This window comes from Pleurodeles waltl, chromosome 12 (assembly GCF_031143425.1).
Source record: "Pleurodeles waltl isolate 20211129_DDA chromosome 12, aPleWal1.hap1.20221129, whole genome shotgun sequence".
In the NCBI taxonomy this organism is placed as follows: Eukaryota; Metazoa; Chordata; class Amphibia; order Caudata; family Salamandridae; genus Pleurodeles; species Pleurodeles waltl.
This window is the reverse complement of record NC_090451.1, coordinates 665,492,942-665,510,205: the sequence shown is the minus strand read 5'-3', so window position 1 is coordinate 665,510,205 and position 17,264 is coordinate 665,492,942. Positions and strand designations below refer to the sequence as shown.

The following is a 17,264-nucleotide window of genomic DNA, read 5'->3' as shown; positions in this document are numbered from 1 at the left end:
ATGGGATGTCCTCTTGCCATGCCTGCTTTTCGCTTACAGAGAGGTGCCACAGAAGGGAGTAGGATTCTCACCCTTTGAACTTCTGTTTGGTCATCCTGTAAGGGGACCACTTGCCCTTGTTAAAGAAGGCTGGGAGAGACCTCTCCATGAGCCTAAACAGGACATAGTGGACTATGTACTTGGCCTTCGCTCTAGAATGGCAGAGTACATGGAAAAGGCAACCAAAAACCTTGAGGCCAGCCAACAGCTCCAGAAGTTTTGGTATGACCAAAAGGCTGCACTGGTTGAGTTCCAACCAGGGCAGAAAGTCTGGGTTCTGGAGCCTGTGGCTCCCAGGGCACTCCAGGACAAATGGAGTGGCCCTTACCCAGTACTAGAGAGGAAGAGTCAGGTCACCTACTTGGTGGACCTGGGCACAAGCAGGAGCCCCAAGAGGGTGATCCATGTAAACCGCCTTAAGCTCTTCCACGACAGGGCTGATGTCAATCTGTTGATGGTAACAGATGAGGATCAGGAGGCAGAGAGTGAACCTCTCCCTGATCTTCTGTCATCAGACCCAAAAGATGGTACAGTAGATGGAGTGATCTACTCAGACACCCTCTCTGGCCAACAGCAAGCTGATTGTAGGAGAGTCCTACAACAGTTCCCTGAACTCTTCTCCTTAACCCCTGGTCAGACACACCTGTGTACCCATGATGTGGACACAGGAGACAGCATGCCTGTCAAGAACAAAATCTTTAGACAATCTGACCATGTTAAGGAAAGCATCAAGGTGGAAGTCCACAAGATGCTGGAATTGGGAGTAATTGAGCGCTCTGACAGCCCCTGGGCTAGCCCAGTGGTCTTAGTCCCCAAACCTCACACCAAAGATGGAAAGAAAGAGATGAGGTTTTGTGTGGACTACAGAGGGCTCAATTCTGTCACCAAGACAGATGCTCATCCAATTCCAAGAGCTGATGAGCTCATAGACAAATTAGGTGCTGCCAAATTCTTAAGTACCTTTGACTTGACAGCAGGGTACTGGCAAATAAAAATGGCACCTGGAGCAAAAGAGAAAACAGCATTCTCCACACCTGATGGGCATTATCAGTTTACTGTTATGCCCTTTGGTTTAAAGAATGCCCCTGCCACCTTCCAAAGGTTGGTGAATCAAGTCCTTGCTGGCTTGGAGTCCTTTAGCACAGCTTATCTTGATGATATTGCTGTCTTTAGCTCCACCTGGCAGGATCACCTGGTCCACCTGAAGAAGGTTTTGAAGGCTCTGCAATCTGCAGGCCTCTCTATCAAGGCATCCAAATGCCAGATAGGGCAGGGAACTGTGGTTTACTTGGGCCACCTTGTAGGTGGAGGCCAAGTTCAGCCACTCCAACCCAAGATCCAGACTATTCTGGACTGGGTAGCTCCAAAAACCCAGACTCAAGTCAGGGCATTCCTTGGCTTAACTGGGTATTACAGGAGGTTTGTGAAGGGATATGGATCCATTGTGACAGCCCTCACTGAACTCACCTCCAAGAAAATGCCCAAGAAAGTGAACTGGACTGTGGAATGCCAACAGGCCTTTGACACCCTGAAACAAGCAATGTGCTCAGCACCAGTTCTAAAAGCTCCAGATTATTCTAAGCAGTTCATTGTGCAGACTGATGCCTCTGAACATGGGATAGGGGCAGTTCTGTCCCAAACAAATGATGATGGCCTTGACCAGCCTGTTGCTTTCATTAGCAGGAGGTTACTCCCCAGGGAGCAGCGTTGGAGTGCCATTGAGAGGGAGGCCTTTGCTGTGGTTTGGTCCCTGAAGAAGCTGAGACCATACCTCTTTGGGACTCACTTCCTAGTTCAAACTGACCACAGACCTCTCAAGTGGCTGATGCAAATGAAAGGTGAAAATCCTAAACTGTTGAGGTGGTCCATCTCCCTACAGGGAATGGACTTTATAGTGGAACACAGACCTGGGACTGCCCATGCCAATGCAGATGGCCTTTCCAGGTTCTTCCACTTAGAAAATGAAGACTCTCTTGGGAAAGGTTAGTCTCATCCTCTTTCGTTTGGGGGGGGGTTGTGTAAGGAAATGCCTCCTTGGCATGGTTGCCCCCTGACTTTTTGCCTTTGCTGAAGCTATGTTTACAATTGAAAGTGTGCTGAGGCCTGCTAACCAGGCCCCAGCACCAGTGTTCTTTCCCTAACCTGTACTTTTGTATCCACAATTGGCAGACCCTGGCATCCAGATAAGTCCCTTGTAACTGGTACTTCTAGTACCAAGGGCCCTGATGCCAAGGAAGGTCTCTAAGGGCTGCAGCATGTCTTATGCCACCCTGGAGACCTCTCACTCAGCACAGACACACTGCTTACCAGCTTGTGTGTGCTAGTGAGGACAAAACGAGTAAGTCGACATGGCACTCCCCTCAGGGTGCCATGCCAGCCTCTCACTGCCTATGCAGTATAGGTAAGACACCCCTCTAGCAGGCCTTACAGCCCTAAGGCAGGGTGCACTATACCATAGGTGAGGGTACCAGTGCATGAGCATGGTACCCCTACAGTGTCTAAACAAAACCTTAGACATTGTAAGTGCAGGGTAGCCATAAGAGTATATGGTCTGGGAGTCTGTCAAACACGAACTCCACAGCACCATAATGGCTACACTGAAAACTGGGAAGTTTGGTATCAAACTTCTCAGCACAATAAATGCACACTGATGCCAGTGTACATTTTATTGTAAAATACACCACAGAGGGCACCTTAGAGGTGCCCCCTGAAACTTAACCGACTATCTGTGTAGGCTGACTAGTTTTAGCAGCCTGCCACAAACCGAGACATGTTGCTGGCCCCATGGGGAGAGTGCCTTTGTCACTCTGAGGCCAGTAACAAAGCCTGCACTGGGTGGAGATGCTAACACCTCCCCCAGGCAGGAATTGTCACACCTGGCGGTGAGCCTCAAAGGCTCACCTCCTTTGTGCCAACCCAGCAGGACACTCCAGCTAGTGGAGTTGCCCGCCCCCTCCGGCCAGGCCCCACTTTTGGCGGCAAGGCCGGAGAAAATAATGAGAAAAACAAGGAGGAGTCACTGGCCAGTCAGGACAGCCCCTAAGGTGTCCTGAGCTGAAGTGACTCTAACTTTTAGAAATCCTCCATCTTGCAGATGGAGGATTCCCCCAATAGGGTTAGGATTGTGACCCCCTCCCCTTGGGAGGAGGCACAAAGAGGGTGTACCCACCCTCAGGACTAGTAGCCATTGGCTACTAACCCCCCAGACCTAAACACGCCCTTAAATTTAGTATTTAAGGGCTACCCTGAACCCTAGAAAATTAGATTCCTGTAACTACAAGAAGAAGGACTGCCTAGCTGAAAACCCCTGCAGCGGAAGACCAGAAGACGACAACTGCCTTGGCTCCAGAAACTCACCGGCCTGTCTCCTGCCTTCCAAAGATCCTGCTCCAGCGACGCCTTCCAAAAGGGACCAGCGACCTCGACATCCTCTGAGGACTGCCCCTGCTTCGAAAAGACAAGAAACTCCCGAGGACAGCGGACCTGCTCCAAGAAAAGCTGCAACTTTGTTTCCAGCAGCTCCAAAGAACCCTGCAAGCTCCCCGCAAGAAGCGTGAGACTTGCAACACTGCACCCGGCGACCCCGACTCGGCTGGTGGCGATCCAACACCTCAGGCAGGACCCCAGGACTACTCTAAGACTGTGAGTACAAAAACCTGTCCCCCCTGAGCCCCCACAGCGCCGCCTGCAGAGGGAATCCCGAGGCTTCCCCTGACCGCGACTCTTTGAACCTAAAGTCCCGACGCCTGGGAGAGACCCTGCACCCGCAGCCCCCAGGACCTGAAGGACCGGACTTTCACTGGAGGAGTGACCCCCAGGAGTCCCTCTCCCTTGACCAAGTGGAGGTTTCCCCGAGGAACCCCCCCCTTGCCTGCCTGCAGCGCTAAAGAGATCCCTAGATCTCCCATTGACTTCCGTTACAAACCCGACGCTTGTTTCTACACTGCACCCGGCCGCCCCCGCGCTGCTGAGGGTGAAATTTCTGTGTGGGCTTGTGTCCCCCCCGGTGCCCTACAAAACCCCTCTGGTCTGCCCTCCGAAGACGCGGGTACTTACCTGCAAGCAGACCGGAACCGGGGCACCCCCTTCTCTCCATTCTAGCCTATGTGTTTTGGGCACCACTTTGAACTCTGCACCTGACCGGCCCTGAGCTGCTGGTGTGGTGACTTTGGGGTTGCTCTGAACCCCCAACGGTGGGCTACCTTGGACCAAGAACTGAACCCTGTAAGTGTCTTACTTACCTGGTAAAACTAACAAAAACTTACCTCCCCCAGGAACTGTGAAAATTGCACTAAGTGTCCACTTTTAAAACAGCTATTTGTCAATAACTTGTAAAGTATACATGCAATTTTTATGATTTGAAGTTCCTAAAGTACTTACCTGCAATACCTTTCGAATGAGATATTACATGTAGAATTTGAACCTGTGGTTCTTAAAATAAACTAAGAAAAGATATTTTTCTATATAAAAACCTATTGGCTGGATTTGTCTCTGAGTGTGTGTACCTCATTTATTGTCTTGTGTATGTACAACAAATGCTTAACACTACTCCTTGGATAAGCCTACTGCTCGACCACACTACCACAAAATAGAGCATTAGTATTATCTATTTTTACCACTATTTTACCTCTAAGGGGAACCCTTGGACTCTGTGCATGCTATTCCTTACTTTGAAATAGCACATACAGAGCCAACTTCCTACACTAGCCTCTCCCCAGCAGCCAATAGATCCACTTCAAGTGGTAGAGGTTTTTCTATCCTTTCAGCAATAAGGGGCCTATTGAGCAAAAGGGGCTGCCACACTCAGATTGTGCATTTTGCAAACATGACTGAAAACAATAGTTCTGTTAAGTGACTAGGAAGCACAATGAAGGCACAACTCTTATATTTTTTGAAGACCACCAACTCGAAACACGAACAAGGTCTACCTGTAAGCACACTGCAAACAAGGGACAAATCCTTTTCCTGCTGATAGTGTATGTGACAATTTACCACATGAATTCTGTTTGCTTGCAAAGAAAAGCAAAGAGACATGTGTTTTTGAATTGAGGCGTAAAAACCAGGCCTAGCACCCTTTGCTACAGAACACAACCATTCATATCCATTTAAGGCAATACCATGGACTCTGTTAACAAGCACAAAGGCCTGTAATGCATACCAGCATTAACAATGATATATCAAAGCATGCTCACGTATGACACATACATCAATATAATGTGCGTCCTGCACTTCATCACAATCATGTCTGTAATAGTTTGGTGTGAACTTTTGACATCTAGAATCAGCAGTGAAAGAAAGTAATTTACTAAGTCCTAACCTTATAAAATAGAGTTCCCCAAAGCATGTTCGAAAAGAGGGAATAAAAACTTGCCTATGTGCCTGTTTGGTGACTGATGGCATGGTAGCTGATTTACGAATGACTCTCCAATAGCTCCTGTGATAAAGGAGGAGGGTTAGGAGGATCACTAGATTAGTAGTAGTCTGAGACTTGTGACAAGACTGTGACTTGACAATAACCTCTATAGATTACTTTCTATGATTGCGGTCCTTTTCTAAGTGAGCTTTAAAGTAGAGAAATGACCAAAGAGCAGACAGTGGCGCCTTATAACGTTTTGGAACATAACACAGCAAGTAAATGCCATCTATCTTAGGGTGTTGGAAGACTGTGCTTAACCTTGAGTTGAAAATACAGAAGACTCCAGTCCCAGAGAGGCTTCCATTAGCAAGGTTCTGTGAAAAGCTATCAGAAATGAAACCCTGACCCCGTCCATGATACTTTTGAAAAGTTATCTCACAGGCTGGTATCCGGATTCTGTATCCAGCCTATTAATTAGTCAAAGAGTGACCTAAGAACTAAGCATGGAGACACACCAGATTTGGCTAATGGAGTGTTTTGTTCAGTGAGAAAGATAGAAAGATACAAAAGAAAATAGCCCAGTACTTAGGTCCTTAGCCGTGAATATATCCCCCATTTGTCTTTTTTATTGATTTACCATTTTGTTGATAAGAAGCCAAGCCACCTCGGATGAGCTATATACAGTTTGTAGACAGAAGTCTGTTTGCATGCCTTCAACAATTTGACATTAAGGAAATACAGCCCCCCAGATAAGCTCCGTACTGGTCTGTTTTACTCTCTTACATCATGCAAATAACCCAAAATTTAAAAAAAGAGTAATTGATAACTAAAACTCTAACACTGCTTGTACCTAACCACCTGTAATGATATTTATGTTTTGACCACAGACTCCATGATGCACTTAGCCTAGCAGCACAACGTCACATTAATGACCACCAGCTTAATTTTGCCCAATGATTTTATTTTAGCGTTAGCCACCACCACGTTAAAAGCTGCAAGTTGTTTTCCACATGCACAATGTGCTCATGTTTTTATTTTTTATGTTCTTTCCCACCAAGGGCTTAGGCTGAGAAGAATGTACTAAGAAGGCAGGGAATGGTCTTGTTTTGAAGTGGCACCTTGAGATTGTGGCCAAGTCACGACATGTTATTTTCAAAGCTGCCCTAAAGCAGTCAGCATTTTTTAAATAAATAAACTTTTGTAGTGAGAGGGAGGTTCTAGAATTTTCCTCTCTTGTTTGTTCAAAGTATAAGAGGCCGAGACCAGATGGACCAGGGACTGAGAGTAATTCAGATCTCGGACATGCCCAGGACACTGGAGTGTGTCATCCTTCCTGTGAGGATAGTTGATCTCTCTCTCTTTCCTTGATCGATTCTGGGATCTGGCAATCTGATGCTGAATAGGAGGGAGATGAAGCAGTTGTGCCCTTGCCTCATGGTGATGCATATTTTTTAATTCATTATTTGCTTTGCATTATTATATAGCTACATATATTTGCTGTGTATATTGCAGTGGAGAATCATTTGTACGTTTTCATTTAATTGCTGTGACCTTTTTTTAAACCTGTGCTTTCAGCATGCTGACCTTTTACGAACCTTGCAAAATGAAGTCATAAATGTCTTCTTTAGACTAAGAAGCGCATTGTAGAGATTTTTGTCAGTGCATGAGTGTTTCAGCTCGGTCATTAGTGAAGCAAAACACCACTGGAAAAATGTGCCCAAATGACTTATATCAGTGGATGAATTACCCAAGAATACTTTTTTTTAAATTGAAAAAACCTTTTCATTTACATGAATTTTCAGCTGTAGATAAAACAGGGGAACCAAGTTAAACTTGAGAATAAAATTAATTATACATTTTAATAGTTTATCTGCTTAAACACAATGTGATAAGGAGTGAGAACTATTTCCTTTCCAAGAAATTGTGTTGCCCCCAAGGAGAACCTCATATATATGTTAATATGGACTACATAAGGGTTAAGTAGTTGGGTACAAAATGAAGGGATGCACTTGGGCAAGGGGAAGAACTAGACAAAGTAACTAACAAAGTATCAATATGGGTACATATCTGAGAAAGGATTGCTGAAGTGCCCGGCTTATCCAAATCACTGTTTCAAGCAGCAGGATTCTTACTGCATAGCGTGCATTAATTATCCTGCATCTGTGCAGCTAACCTGCAGCTATAACTTTAACTTTCACTAAGGAGCCTGTAGAGACACTACTGCTAATCTTGTAGGACACAAGGCCTCTGCTGAAGATTTTGCTTTTAGAGGGGTAAACTGAAGGGATCTAGATTTGTGGAATTTGAACATCGAAAGAAGCAGTCAGGATTAGTTGGTGAGTTGCACTTAAAGGTTCAGAGGTAAGGATTTGCAGAAAGTGAGCAACAGGGCACATCTACAGTGCGTAGTGGACATGAATTAACATTAACCAAAGGAGGAAGTAAGTAGAAACTGGTGGGGATAGGGCACCTGTATTTTATTATTACAAAGAAAGCATTCTTATTACTTATTCTTTTAGAGCCGCAGGGCGGTATGTTTTGTTTGTTGATTTGTGGAGGAAAGCAGAAGGAGCAACCTCGAAAAACAGGTTTTGTAGGACTGCACTTGTCCATGTGCCACCTAGATATTGCTGTTCCTGTGCCAAACCCAATGTTTCACTTTTTTTGTTTTGTAGTCACTTCATCCTTTTGTAGACCAGCGTTGTACTGCTTTACTTTACTCACATTAAAGGCAAGTAGTCCCAGATTACCAAAAAGTGTACTCAAGCTCTCACCTCTGCTCATTAGTTTCAGAAGTGAACACATGTAATGCACATGATTACTGTTGATGTCCAATCTAAAGAGAGGTTTTGAGATGAAAAATACATTGTTTCATTACATTTACCTAACGTATGTAACCATAGTTGAAAAAATTAAAAATATATTTTTCAATTTTAGCTTCTAAAAATTCTCCCACGGGAAAAACTATTCCTTTACGACCTCATAATAAATCATTATAATCACAACTTCAATAGTATTGAATAAAATTGAACCACTTCAAAAGACTACGGGAAGCCCCGAGTTAGGCCACACAGACTAACTAACCCACAGGTCTGAGATTGTGTTGACTGAAAATATTTTTATTTTTCCTGCAGGGTCTTGGTGGATCTGGACATCTTTACAATGTTACTCCGGTCAATGAAACAGTGTCACCTGTTGTTCAACATGACAGCTTCAGACTTTCAGAGGTAGGGTTTCCTATAATAATGGGACGAGGGAAAAAGGAATCTGAGAGGGGACCCTGGCTAGTGCTCACTGGATATCGTCTTCAAATGATTACCAGAAAGTGGCAAGTTTTAGGAATGGCTCCAGTTTTCCAAATTAAGAAGAAGTTTGCGCTGCCAAAAAAGTGAGTATGTTTTTGTTTTTTTGTTTTTAAAAGGTAATTTTTCTTTTGTTCATCGTCCCAGATTTGCTCGGTGATCTTAGACTGTACAAGACGCATTCAAAATATTTTAGGCAAAATAAACATATTTTGTGCAGCAATTTGTCTCTTCTCGTTCAGTTGTCCAAAAAGACCTGGTAAAATCCAGAATTATACAAGACGCATTCAAAATATTTTAGGCAAAATATACATATTTGTGCAGCAATTTGTCTCTTCTCGTTTAGGTGTCCAAAAAGACCTAATAAAATCCAGAACATAATTCTGGAAAAAGCTAATCAAGGCAGATTGCAAAGCAACGCTATGAAGTCAGTGCTAAAGACTCTTTGTTTGGAACATTTGTACAGCAACGAGGTGGCTCAATGTTCCTGGGTCAAAATACTACAGTTTTGGACTTCACCAAATCACTGTATTATAGTACTTTGTTGCAATGCATTTAATATAATTAATACTACCACTTCAAGAAAGCATTAGATGTTCAAACAAAACCCAGGAATTATGAGACATGGTCAGTTAACCTTTTGTTGAATTCAACAGCAAAACAGCAAGGCCCATATTTATACTTTTTTAGCGCATTTGCATCATTTTTTTACGCAAAAGTGGCGCAAACCTAAAAAAATACAACTGTATTTCATAAGTTTGCGCCACTTTTGCATTAAAAAGTGGCACAAATGTGGTGCTAAAAAAGTATAAATATGAGCCCAAGTGTGCAATTGAGGTCACCAAATCTACCCTAAATTAAACTGAACTTTTTTCTAGAGGCAAATTCAATAGTTTAACTAATGTAAAGTAAGGCCATGCCAAAAACCCATTCAGCTTTATGAAGTTTGAATACCTTTCCTAGTAGATTCATTCTTAAAAAAACATGCCACAAATGAATCAGTGAAGTTTGGTTTGGGGTGGGACAATAGGTTTTACTATAGGACCACTGACAGGACCGCCTCTGACGCTCCAGAGTCTCCATAGTTCAAACATACCACTTTTCCCCACACCACCAGCTCCAAGCATCACCAGCTTGTACTCCCGGGACTGCGGAGCAGCTGCAGCACTGGGTTGACGGGTTACGGAAGGTTCCATTTCAAAAACGCCTGTTCCACAGTGAAACCTGGAAAAAAAGATACATATACTGTGTTTATACTTTGCATTTAAGACAGAGGGAAAACCACATATGCTTGAGTGACTTTTCACTAACGGATTATAACAAAGCATTCGTTAAAATGATCAGAATGTTGCTGATTAATTGTACAAATGTTCGCAATTTCTTCAGTATTAGTATATTTTGGGTTTGATGTCATGTCTCCATACAAATACCATTGCCATATATTTGCTTCACCATCAAGGTATATTTTACCTGGTAATATTTTTCATTTTTTCAATATCACAACACATTAGACTAATTGGTATTAAAGATTTATCACTGAAAATCGTAATACTGTAGGTATTGGTTCAACTTTTACACATTAGTTATTTTTCTTATTGTTAGTCGAGAAATAACTATAAATGTGACATTTCACAAACAAACCATTTTTGGCTCCCCAAGGATCACATATATGTTTTCAAAACAATGTCCACTTTCCCAGACTTACTTTGAAATGTCAATACAGAAATAGCAGCAAGAGGAAATGACCAGTTTCTGTTGCTGTGTCGACTAAAACATGTTTTCGAAAACCAGGAAATCCACTTGATATATTTCAGTCTTCAGGTTTGGCATAAAACTCTTAGCACTTTACTTTCTTTTAGTTTACTAGTGCCATTAACAAATGTGAAGATTAAGGGCCCAGTTCTGCAGCCAACTTTTCAGCTGTGCTTGGCCTCAAAAGGCAGATTCTGTGATAATGAGCAAAGTGGGGAAGTCTTTTTGACAGCAGTGAACCATTTTCAACACTCATAAAGCACAATTAGAACCGGTCACTATGCCAAGTGGTATCTGGTTAAAGGTTGCCCCCTCCACTTCATATATAAAAGGTTTTTTAAATGGGTTAATGAAAGTAAAGTGAATTAATTTTAAGAGTTGAGGGCATTCCAAGAACAGACATAAAAAGCGATTATACATTCCTGAGACACTCACATGGAGAACCTATCCCCAAAAAATATGCCTGAGCAGATCCTTCCTCCCCAAAAACATACCAGAACAGAATCTGCAGCACACATTAAATCGTTAAAAAACGGCAAAGTTCAAAACACTACAGAAGCTGTACGGTTGGCAATGGAATGCTGTTTAGCATGCAATGAATCTCATTAAGCTTGATTAGGTCTGTTCCCATCCATAGGAAGTAGCACTGGTTGGAATGGTTTGGGTGCCACTTTTATGAATATAAGGTTGGACAGAGTTGTGCAACACCTGTCTCAGGCCATCATCTAAAATGGCAAGCCATCTTGGTCTACAAATTGATCATCAGCAATGTGAATAAGTTGAGGTACCTGTGTAGTGTTTTGATGCCGGGACCTTGGTCTTGTGATGAAACCAAAGGGCTTCTAATTGCCTCAGCCAACGAAGACACCAAGTACCACAATGGGCACAGACAAAAGATTAGAACTTCAATCCATGTGTGTCAGAGCACAACTCCCCTTTTGTACATAGGAAAATAAAAGTTCTATGAGCTCTAAGTGAACTATTAGTTGATCAGTAAAGGCGCACACACACAGAAATGAAAGCAGAAATGGGATCAGTTCGTCCACTCAAGCTTCGCTTCTCTAGCAAAACTGGGACGCCAATTACTCCACCAAAAGGATACCAGATACCCAATAGCAGATGGAATAAAAACTAGCAATTTTTAGATAGGTTGCAAAAGAAAGTTTGAGAGGTCTCTTTCAGAGAGGATATAAATGGGAGAGAGAACCAGCACTGATTTACGCAGGGAAAATGTCAATTAAGGGCCTTTACTAATCAACCCAATATCCACTATAAGGAGTTTTCATAACAAAGGCTCACTAGGCAATACCAGAGCAAATAATTTACGGAGGTGCAATCAGTAGCAAAGGGAGAGGGCTTCACACCTTAGAGGGAGAGAAAACCTACTACTTGGGAAAGAACAGCACTGAAGGGCCAACTTAGTGTCTGTAGTTTTACTTTCTCTTTGGGCATTTAACCAGCAGAACAAGTATACTTAATTCATAGCTGGCTCCTGTCAGTGACAAACATAACAAAATGTATAGCTAGCAGGAGCTTAATGAAATCCAGACTTCACTTCACTAAAATTAGGAATCTATATGTGTGTCTCTGAAACACAAAGCATGGCATAAAAGGGTAAAAATGCCTTGCAGGTTAAGCACTCATTACAGATGGTGAAGGTTCGGCTATGTGGCTAATTTATTTTACGTCACATTAAGGTCAACTTAAAACAAGGGGAACAAAAGAGATGGACAAGAGTTATTGGGAGAGATTAAAAGAGAAGAGCAGAAAGACAGACTGAGAATGTTGCATGTGGATGTGATGGTTTCCCGGAAACATCACATTGGAAAGTGTGGCATTGTGTAGGAGGTTAAACCATTTAATAGACATTTTTGTCCTTCATAATAAACCAATAGTGCACAGCCAGGATATAAAATACAAAACTAAGCATTTAAACACACATTAAGTATTAAAATAATAAAACTACTTAAAAGCAAGAGATTTGACAACAATTGAACAGACGCCTCGGAAATTTGTTAAGCAATTAGAGATCATGACAAGATTTTCTTACAAAACATCAAAATTACAGTCAGGTCTAACTTTAGTCTCAGTAATAAATCGACAGCTGATGTAACAGTGTGTAAACCACTTGTAATAAAGGTTTCAGGTGTTTTAGCTTTAGGGGCATATTTATACTCAGTTTGCGCCGAAATTGCGTCGTTTTTTTTAACGCAATTTAGACGCAAAACTAACTCCATATTTATACTTTGGCGTTAGACGCGTCTAGCGCCAAAGTCCATGGAGTTAGCGTCATTTTTTAGCGTGGACACCTACTTTGCGTTAATTATATGCAAGGTAGGCGTTCCCATCTTTAAAAAATCGACTCCGAGGCATGTGCGTGGGATTTATACTCCCGGGCAAAAATCACGCCCGGGAGTGGGCGGGTCAAAAAAAATGACGTACGCCCGCTTTTGCGCCGTTTTTTAGCGCCTGCAAAAGGCAGGCGTTAAGGGACCTGTGGGCTCTGAAGGAGCCCAGAGCTGCCCCCCCCATGCCCCCAGGGACACCCCCTGTCACCCATGCCCACCACAGGAGGACACCCAAGGCTGGAGGGACCCATCCCAGGGACATTAAGGTAAGTTCAGGTAAGTGTTTTTTTCTTTTTTTTGTGGCATAGGGGGGCCTGATTTGTGCCCCCCTACATGCCACTATGCCCAATGACCATGCCCAGGGGACAGAAGTCCCCTGGGCATGGCCATTGGGCAAGGGGGCATGACTCCTGTCTTTGCTAAGACAGGAGTCATTTCTATGGGGGTTGGGAGTGAGAAAAAATGGCGCAAATCGGGTTGAGGCGAAAAAATTGCCTCAACCTGACTTGCCCCATTTCTTGACGCCCAAGCTCCATATCCCCCTACGCCGGCGCTGCCTGGTGTACGTCGTTTTTTTTAACGCACACCAGACGGCGCCGGCGGCTAACGCCGGCTAACGTCATTCAATAAATACGGCGCCCGCATGGCGCTTCAGAATGGCGATAGCCGGCGCTAATTTTTTTGACGCAAAACTGCGTTGGCGCAGTTTTGCGTCAAAAAGTATAAATATGGGCCTTAGTGTCTTGTGCTTTGGACGAAGAAGTGCGATGAGGACCAATTTGTTAGGTCTATGCAGAGAAAAATGATATCTTTATAGAATATAAGCCTGTGTCAACGCACATCGATTGATAGCACCATCCTGAATAATAAATATTTACAGCTCATGTACACAAGCTTTATAAAAATATAATGCAAAATACTTCGCAAAGCAAGCACTTCCAGCAATACATAAATAACAGCTCTGCATGATTTGTTTCTGGTCTGCTTTCTCTGAAATTATACTTTTCGATTTGCAATGTCTCTTCTGGTGACATTCTAAAAATAAAGCTTGTCTAACTGACACAGGTCATTTATGCTCTGCATAGCTACCCCCACACGTTCAGCCCAACTACCCACTTTATCCAACACAGGGGGAGTCTCAAGTCTGTCAGACTCTTTCACAGGAAGCCACGCTCAGGTGATACAAAGGCATATCTTCTTGTGTAGTATCCTGAATGGTCACCAAGCTCTCTCCTGCTAAAGGCTATGCTTTTGGTGGATCCTGGGGGAATAGGAGCATTAAACAATGGCATTAGGCAATGCAGGAGAGAAAAGCAGGGGTGAGTTGAGTGCGATATTAGCATTTAGTGTATACATTTAGAGTAGCTACCTGTATCAGGCTTTTAACTCAAACATCACCCTTCCTAGCTAAACTGGCTTTGTATCCTGGCACCTTAAGTGAGAATTTTGAAAGTTATTTATTGGTACCTCGGTCCTATTAACGTTTGAAGGCTATTTGCTCCGAGTATCTCAGGTTCACATTATGTAAGGCTTGCATCTGTTAGAAGAACGAAACCTAAACCCATGGGTTGTTACTGTACAATTGTCTGTAGTTGAGACTAAATGGGTGGGTCAGTAAGGAATCTGCAACTAGAATATGTCTCTACCAGATATTTCGTTACTGAAGGTAAGCAAATTGTACATCTGATAGAGACTTCTAGTTGCAGATTCCTTACCTTAGAATAGATACCCAAGCAATGTCATCCTCGGAGGTGGGTTGCGAACCAAGATCATACCAGAAAGTCCTGCAGGACCGAACAACCAAAGTAGCCGTTCCGACTGATCTGACTGTCCAGGCAATGGCGTTTAACAAACATTTACAGGGATGCCCACGTAGCTGCCTGGCATATATCCAGGACAGGAACTCCACGTGCTAATGCAGTGGAAGCAGCAGTCGCTCTGGTGGAATGAGCATGCAAGCCCTCAGGGGTTGCTTCTTGGCCAAAGCGTAGCACATCTTCATCCAAAGTACCCATGGAGAGATGGTACGTTTTTGCACCGCCTTCCTTTTCTTCGCACCCACATACTTGACGAAGAATTGATCTTCCACCTGGATATCTCTAGTACGATTAAGATAGAACGCCAACGCTCTTTTTGGGTCTAGATGGTGGAGTCTCTCCTCCTCATGGGAAGGATGTGGAGGTGCGTAAAAAGTAGGCAGGGTGATGGACTGGCCTACATGAAATGGCGTAACCACCTTTCGAAAGAAGAAAGCCTTAGTGCGCAATACCACTTTGTCAGGGTGCACAGACAAGTATGGATGTTTGGACGAAAGGGCCTGAAGCTCACTCACCCTGCGAGCAGAAGTGATGGCAACAAGAAAGGCAGTTTTGAAGGTGAGGAGCTGTAAGGGACAATTGTGCATCGGCTCAAAGGGAATACACATTAAGTAAGTAAGGACAAGATTGGGGTCCCACTGAGGCATGATAAATGGAGTGGGAGGTAATAAATGGGTGAGACCTTTTAGGAATCTACTCACAATAGGAGATTTAAAGAGTGAGGGCTGATCAGGTAACCTAAGAAAGGACGAAATGGCAGATAAATACCCTTTAAGGGTGCCCACAGTAGAGCCCTACTGGGTCAAAGAAAGAACGAATAAAAGAACCTCAGATAGAGGGGTGGGGGGGGGTAAATCAACAGATTTGTTGGTGCACCATGCCACAAATTTATGTTAATGACAGGAGTATACCGTTTTGGTTGAGGGACGCCTGGCTGCCAAGATAACATCACAGACTTCAGGTGGAAGATCAAAAGTCGTCAACTGTCGCCGCTCAATCTCCACGCATGAAGGCGGAGATTGGACAGGTTCGGGTGGAGAACCGTCCACTGCTGCTGCGACAGAAGATCCGCACGAAGAGGCAGTCTGAGAGGAGGATCAATGGCCATACTCAATAGCTCTGGATATCATACTCTCTGTGCCCAGTCCGGAGCTACCAAGATGACTTGGGCCTGGTCGTTGGTGATCTTCTTCAGAACTCTGGGCAGCAGTGGTATAGGCGGAAAGGAGGCCGGAGTTCCACTTGAGACAAAAAGCATCTCCGAGCAAGTGCTGCCTTGGAAACTCCAACGCGCAAAACAGTCGACATTGCGTGTTCTCTGTGGAGGCGAACAGATCTAACCAAGGCTCTTCCCCACTGCTGAGACTGTGCGTCACCTCCGGATGGAGACGCCATTCGTGATCGGCTGTGCATCGACGGCTGAGTTTGTCCGTTCTGGCGTTGAGAGAACCCACCAGATGTTGAACCACCAGGGTAATGCCCTGATGTTCCAGCCATGCCCAGGGACGTATTGCCTCCTGACAAAGGGTCCCGGAAACTACTCTGCCCTGTTTGTTGCAGTACCACGTGGTGGTAGTATTGTCCGTGAACACCTGTACTACCTTCTCTTTGAGAGAGGGAAGAAATGCTTTCAACACAAGCCTGATTGCCCAGAGCCCCAGAAGACTGATATGGGGCCCAGAGGACTCTGATCTCCACCTCTCCCATGTGGCCGCTCCAACCCTGAAGCGATGCATCTGTCACTATAGATAGATCCAGCTGGGGAAGGGAGAGGGATCTGCTGTGGACCCAATGCGGATTCAAAAGCCACCACTGCAGGTCTTTTGCAGTCCCCTCTGAGATCTGGACCATGTCGGAGGGATTCCCCTGATGCTGCCCCCAACTTCAAGACCCACTGCAGAGCCTGCTTATGCCATCTGGCATGTGTCACTAGCAGGATGCAGGAGGCCATGAGGCCCAGCAGCCTCAGAGTCAGTCTCATCGAAACCCAAAACAGATGTTGAAAGATCAGAATCATAGCCTGAATATCTTGGACTCGCTTTTCGGGGGGGATAAGCCCGAAACTGCACTGTGTCCAGAACAGCTCTGATGAAAGGGAGCATCTGAGAAGGAGTCAGGTGTGACTTTGGCACGCTTATAGTGAACCCCAGCTTGTACAGGTGGGAGACGACTTTATGGGGCGAGTCCGCCATCAACAGCCAGTCATCAAGGTAGGGGGAAGATTGAGACCCCTAACCTGCGCAGATGAGCTGCAACCACGACATCGGAGAGGCTCTGGTAAGGCTGAAGGGGAGCACAGTAAACTGATAGTGCTCGTGGCCTACCACGAATCATAGGTAAAGTCTGTGGGCAGGCAGGATGGGGATGTGGAAATAAACATCTTGCAATTCCAATGCTACCATCCAGATTCCTGGGTCTAAGGCAGACAGAACCTGAGCCAGGGTGAGCATTTTGAATTTCTCCTTCTTGAGGTCCAGAAGGTCTATGATAGGACGCATGCCCTTGTCCTTTTTCAGCACCAGAAAGTAGCGGGAATAACAACCACGACCTACTTCTGGCACAGGGACCTTCTCTATAGCTCCCTTGGCCAAGAGAGCCATGACTTTCTGGCGAAGAAGTGCCAAATGATCCTCTGGGAGTTGCCTGAGTG

General features: G+C 44.4%; 1 protein-coding gene across 1 annotated transcript in view; it reads right to left on the bottom strand.

Annotated features, from left to right (window-relative positions):
- RIT1 (Ras like without CAAX 1) overlaps positions 1-17,264 on the bottom strand; it is a 60,589-nt gene that overhangs the window by 27,995 nt on the left and 15,330 nt on the right. The window contains exon 2 of the mRNA XM_069218475.1: positions 9,794-9,921. Within this exon, the coding sequence (XP_069074576.1) occupies positions 9,794-9,893 (100 nt within the window). The 5' untranslated portion in view covers positions 9,894-9,921. The remainder of the gene's footprint in view (positions 1-9,793; positions 9,922-17,264) is intronic.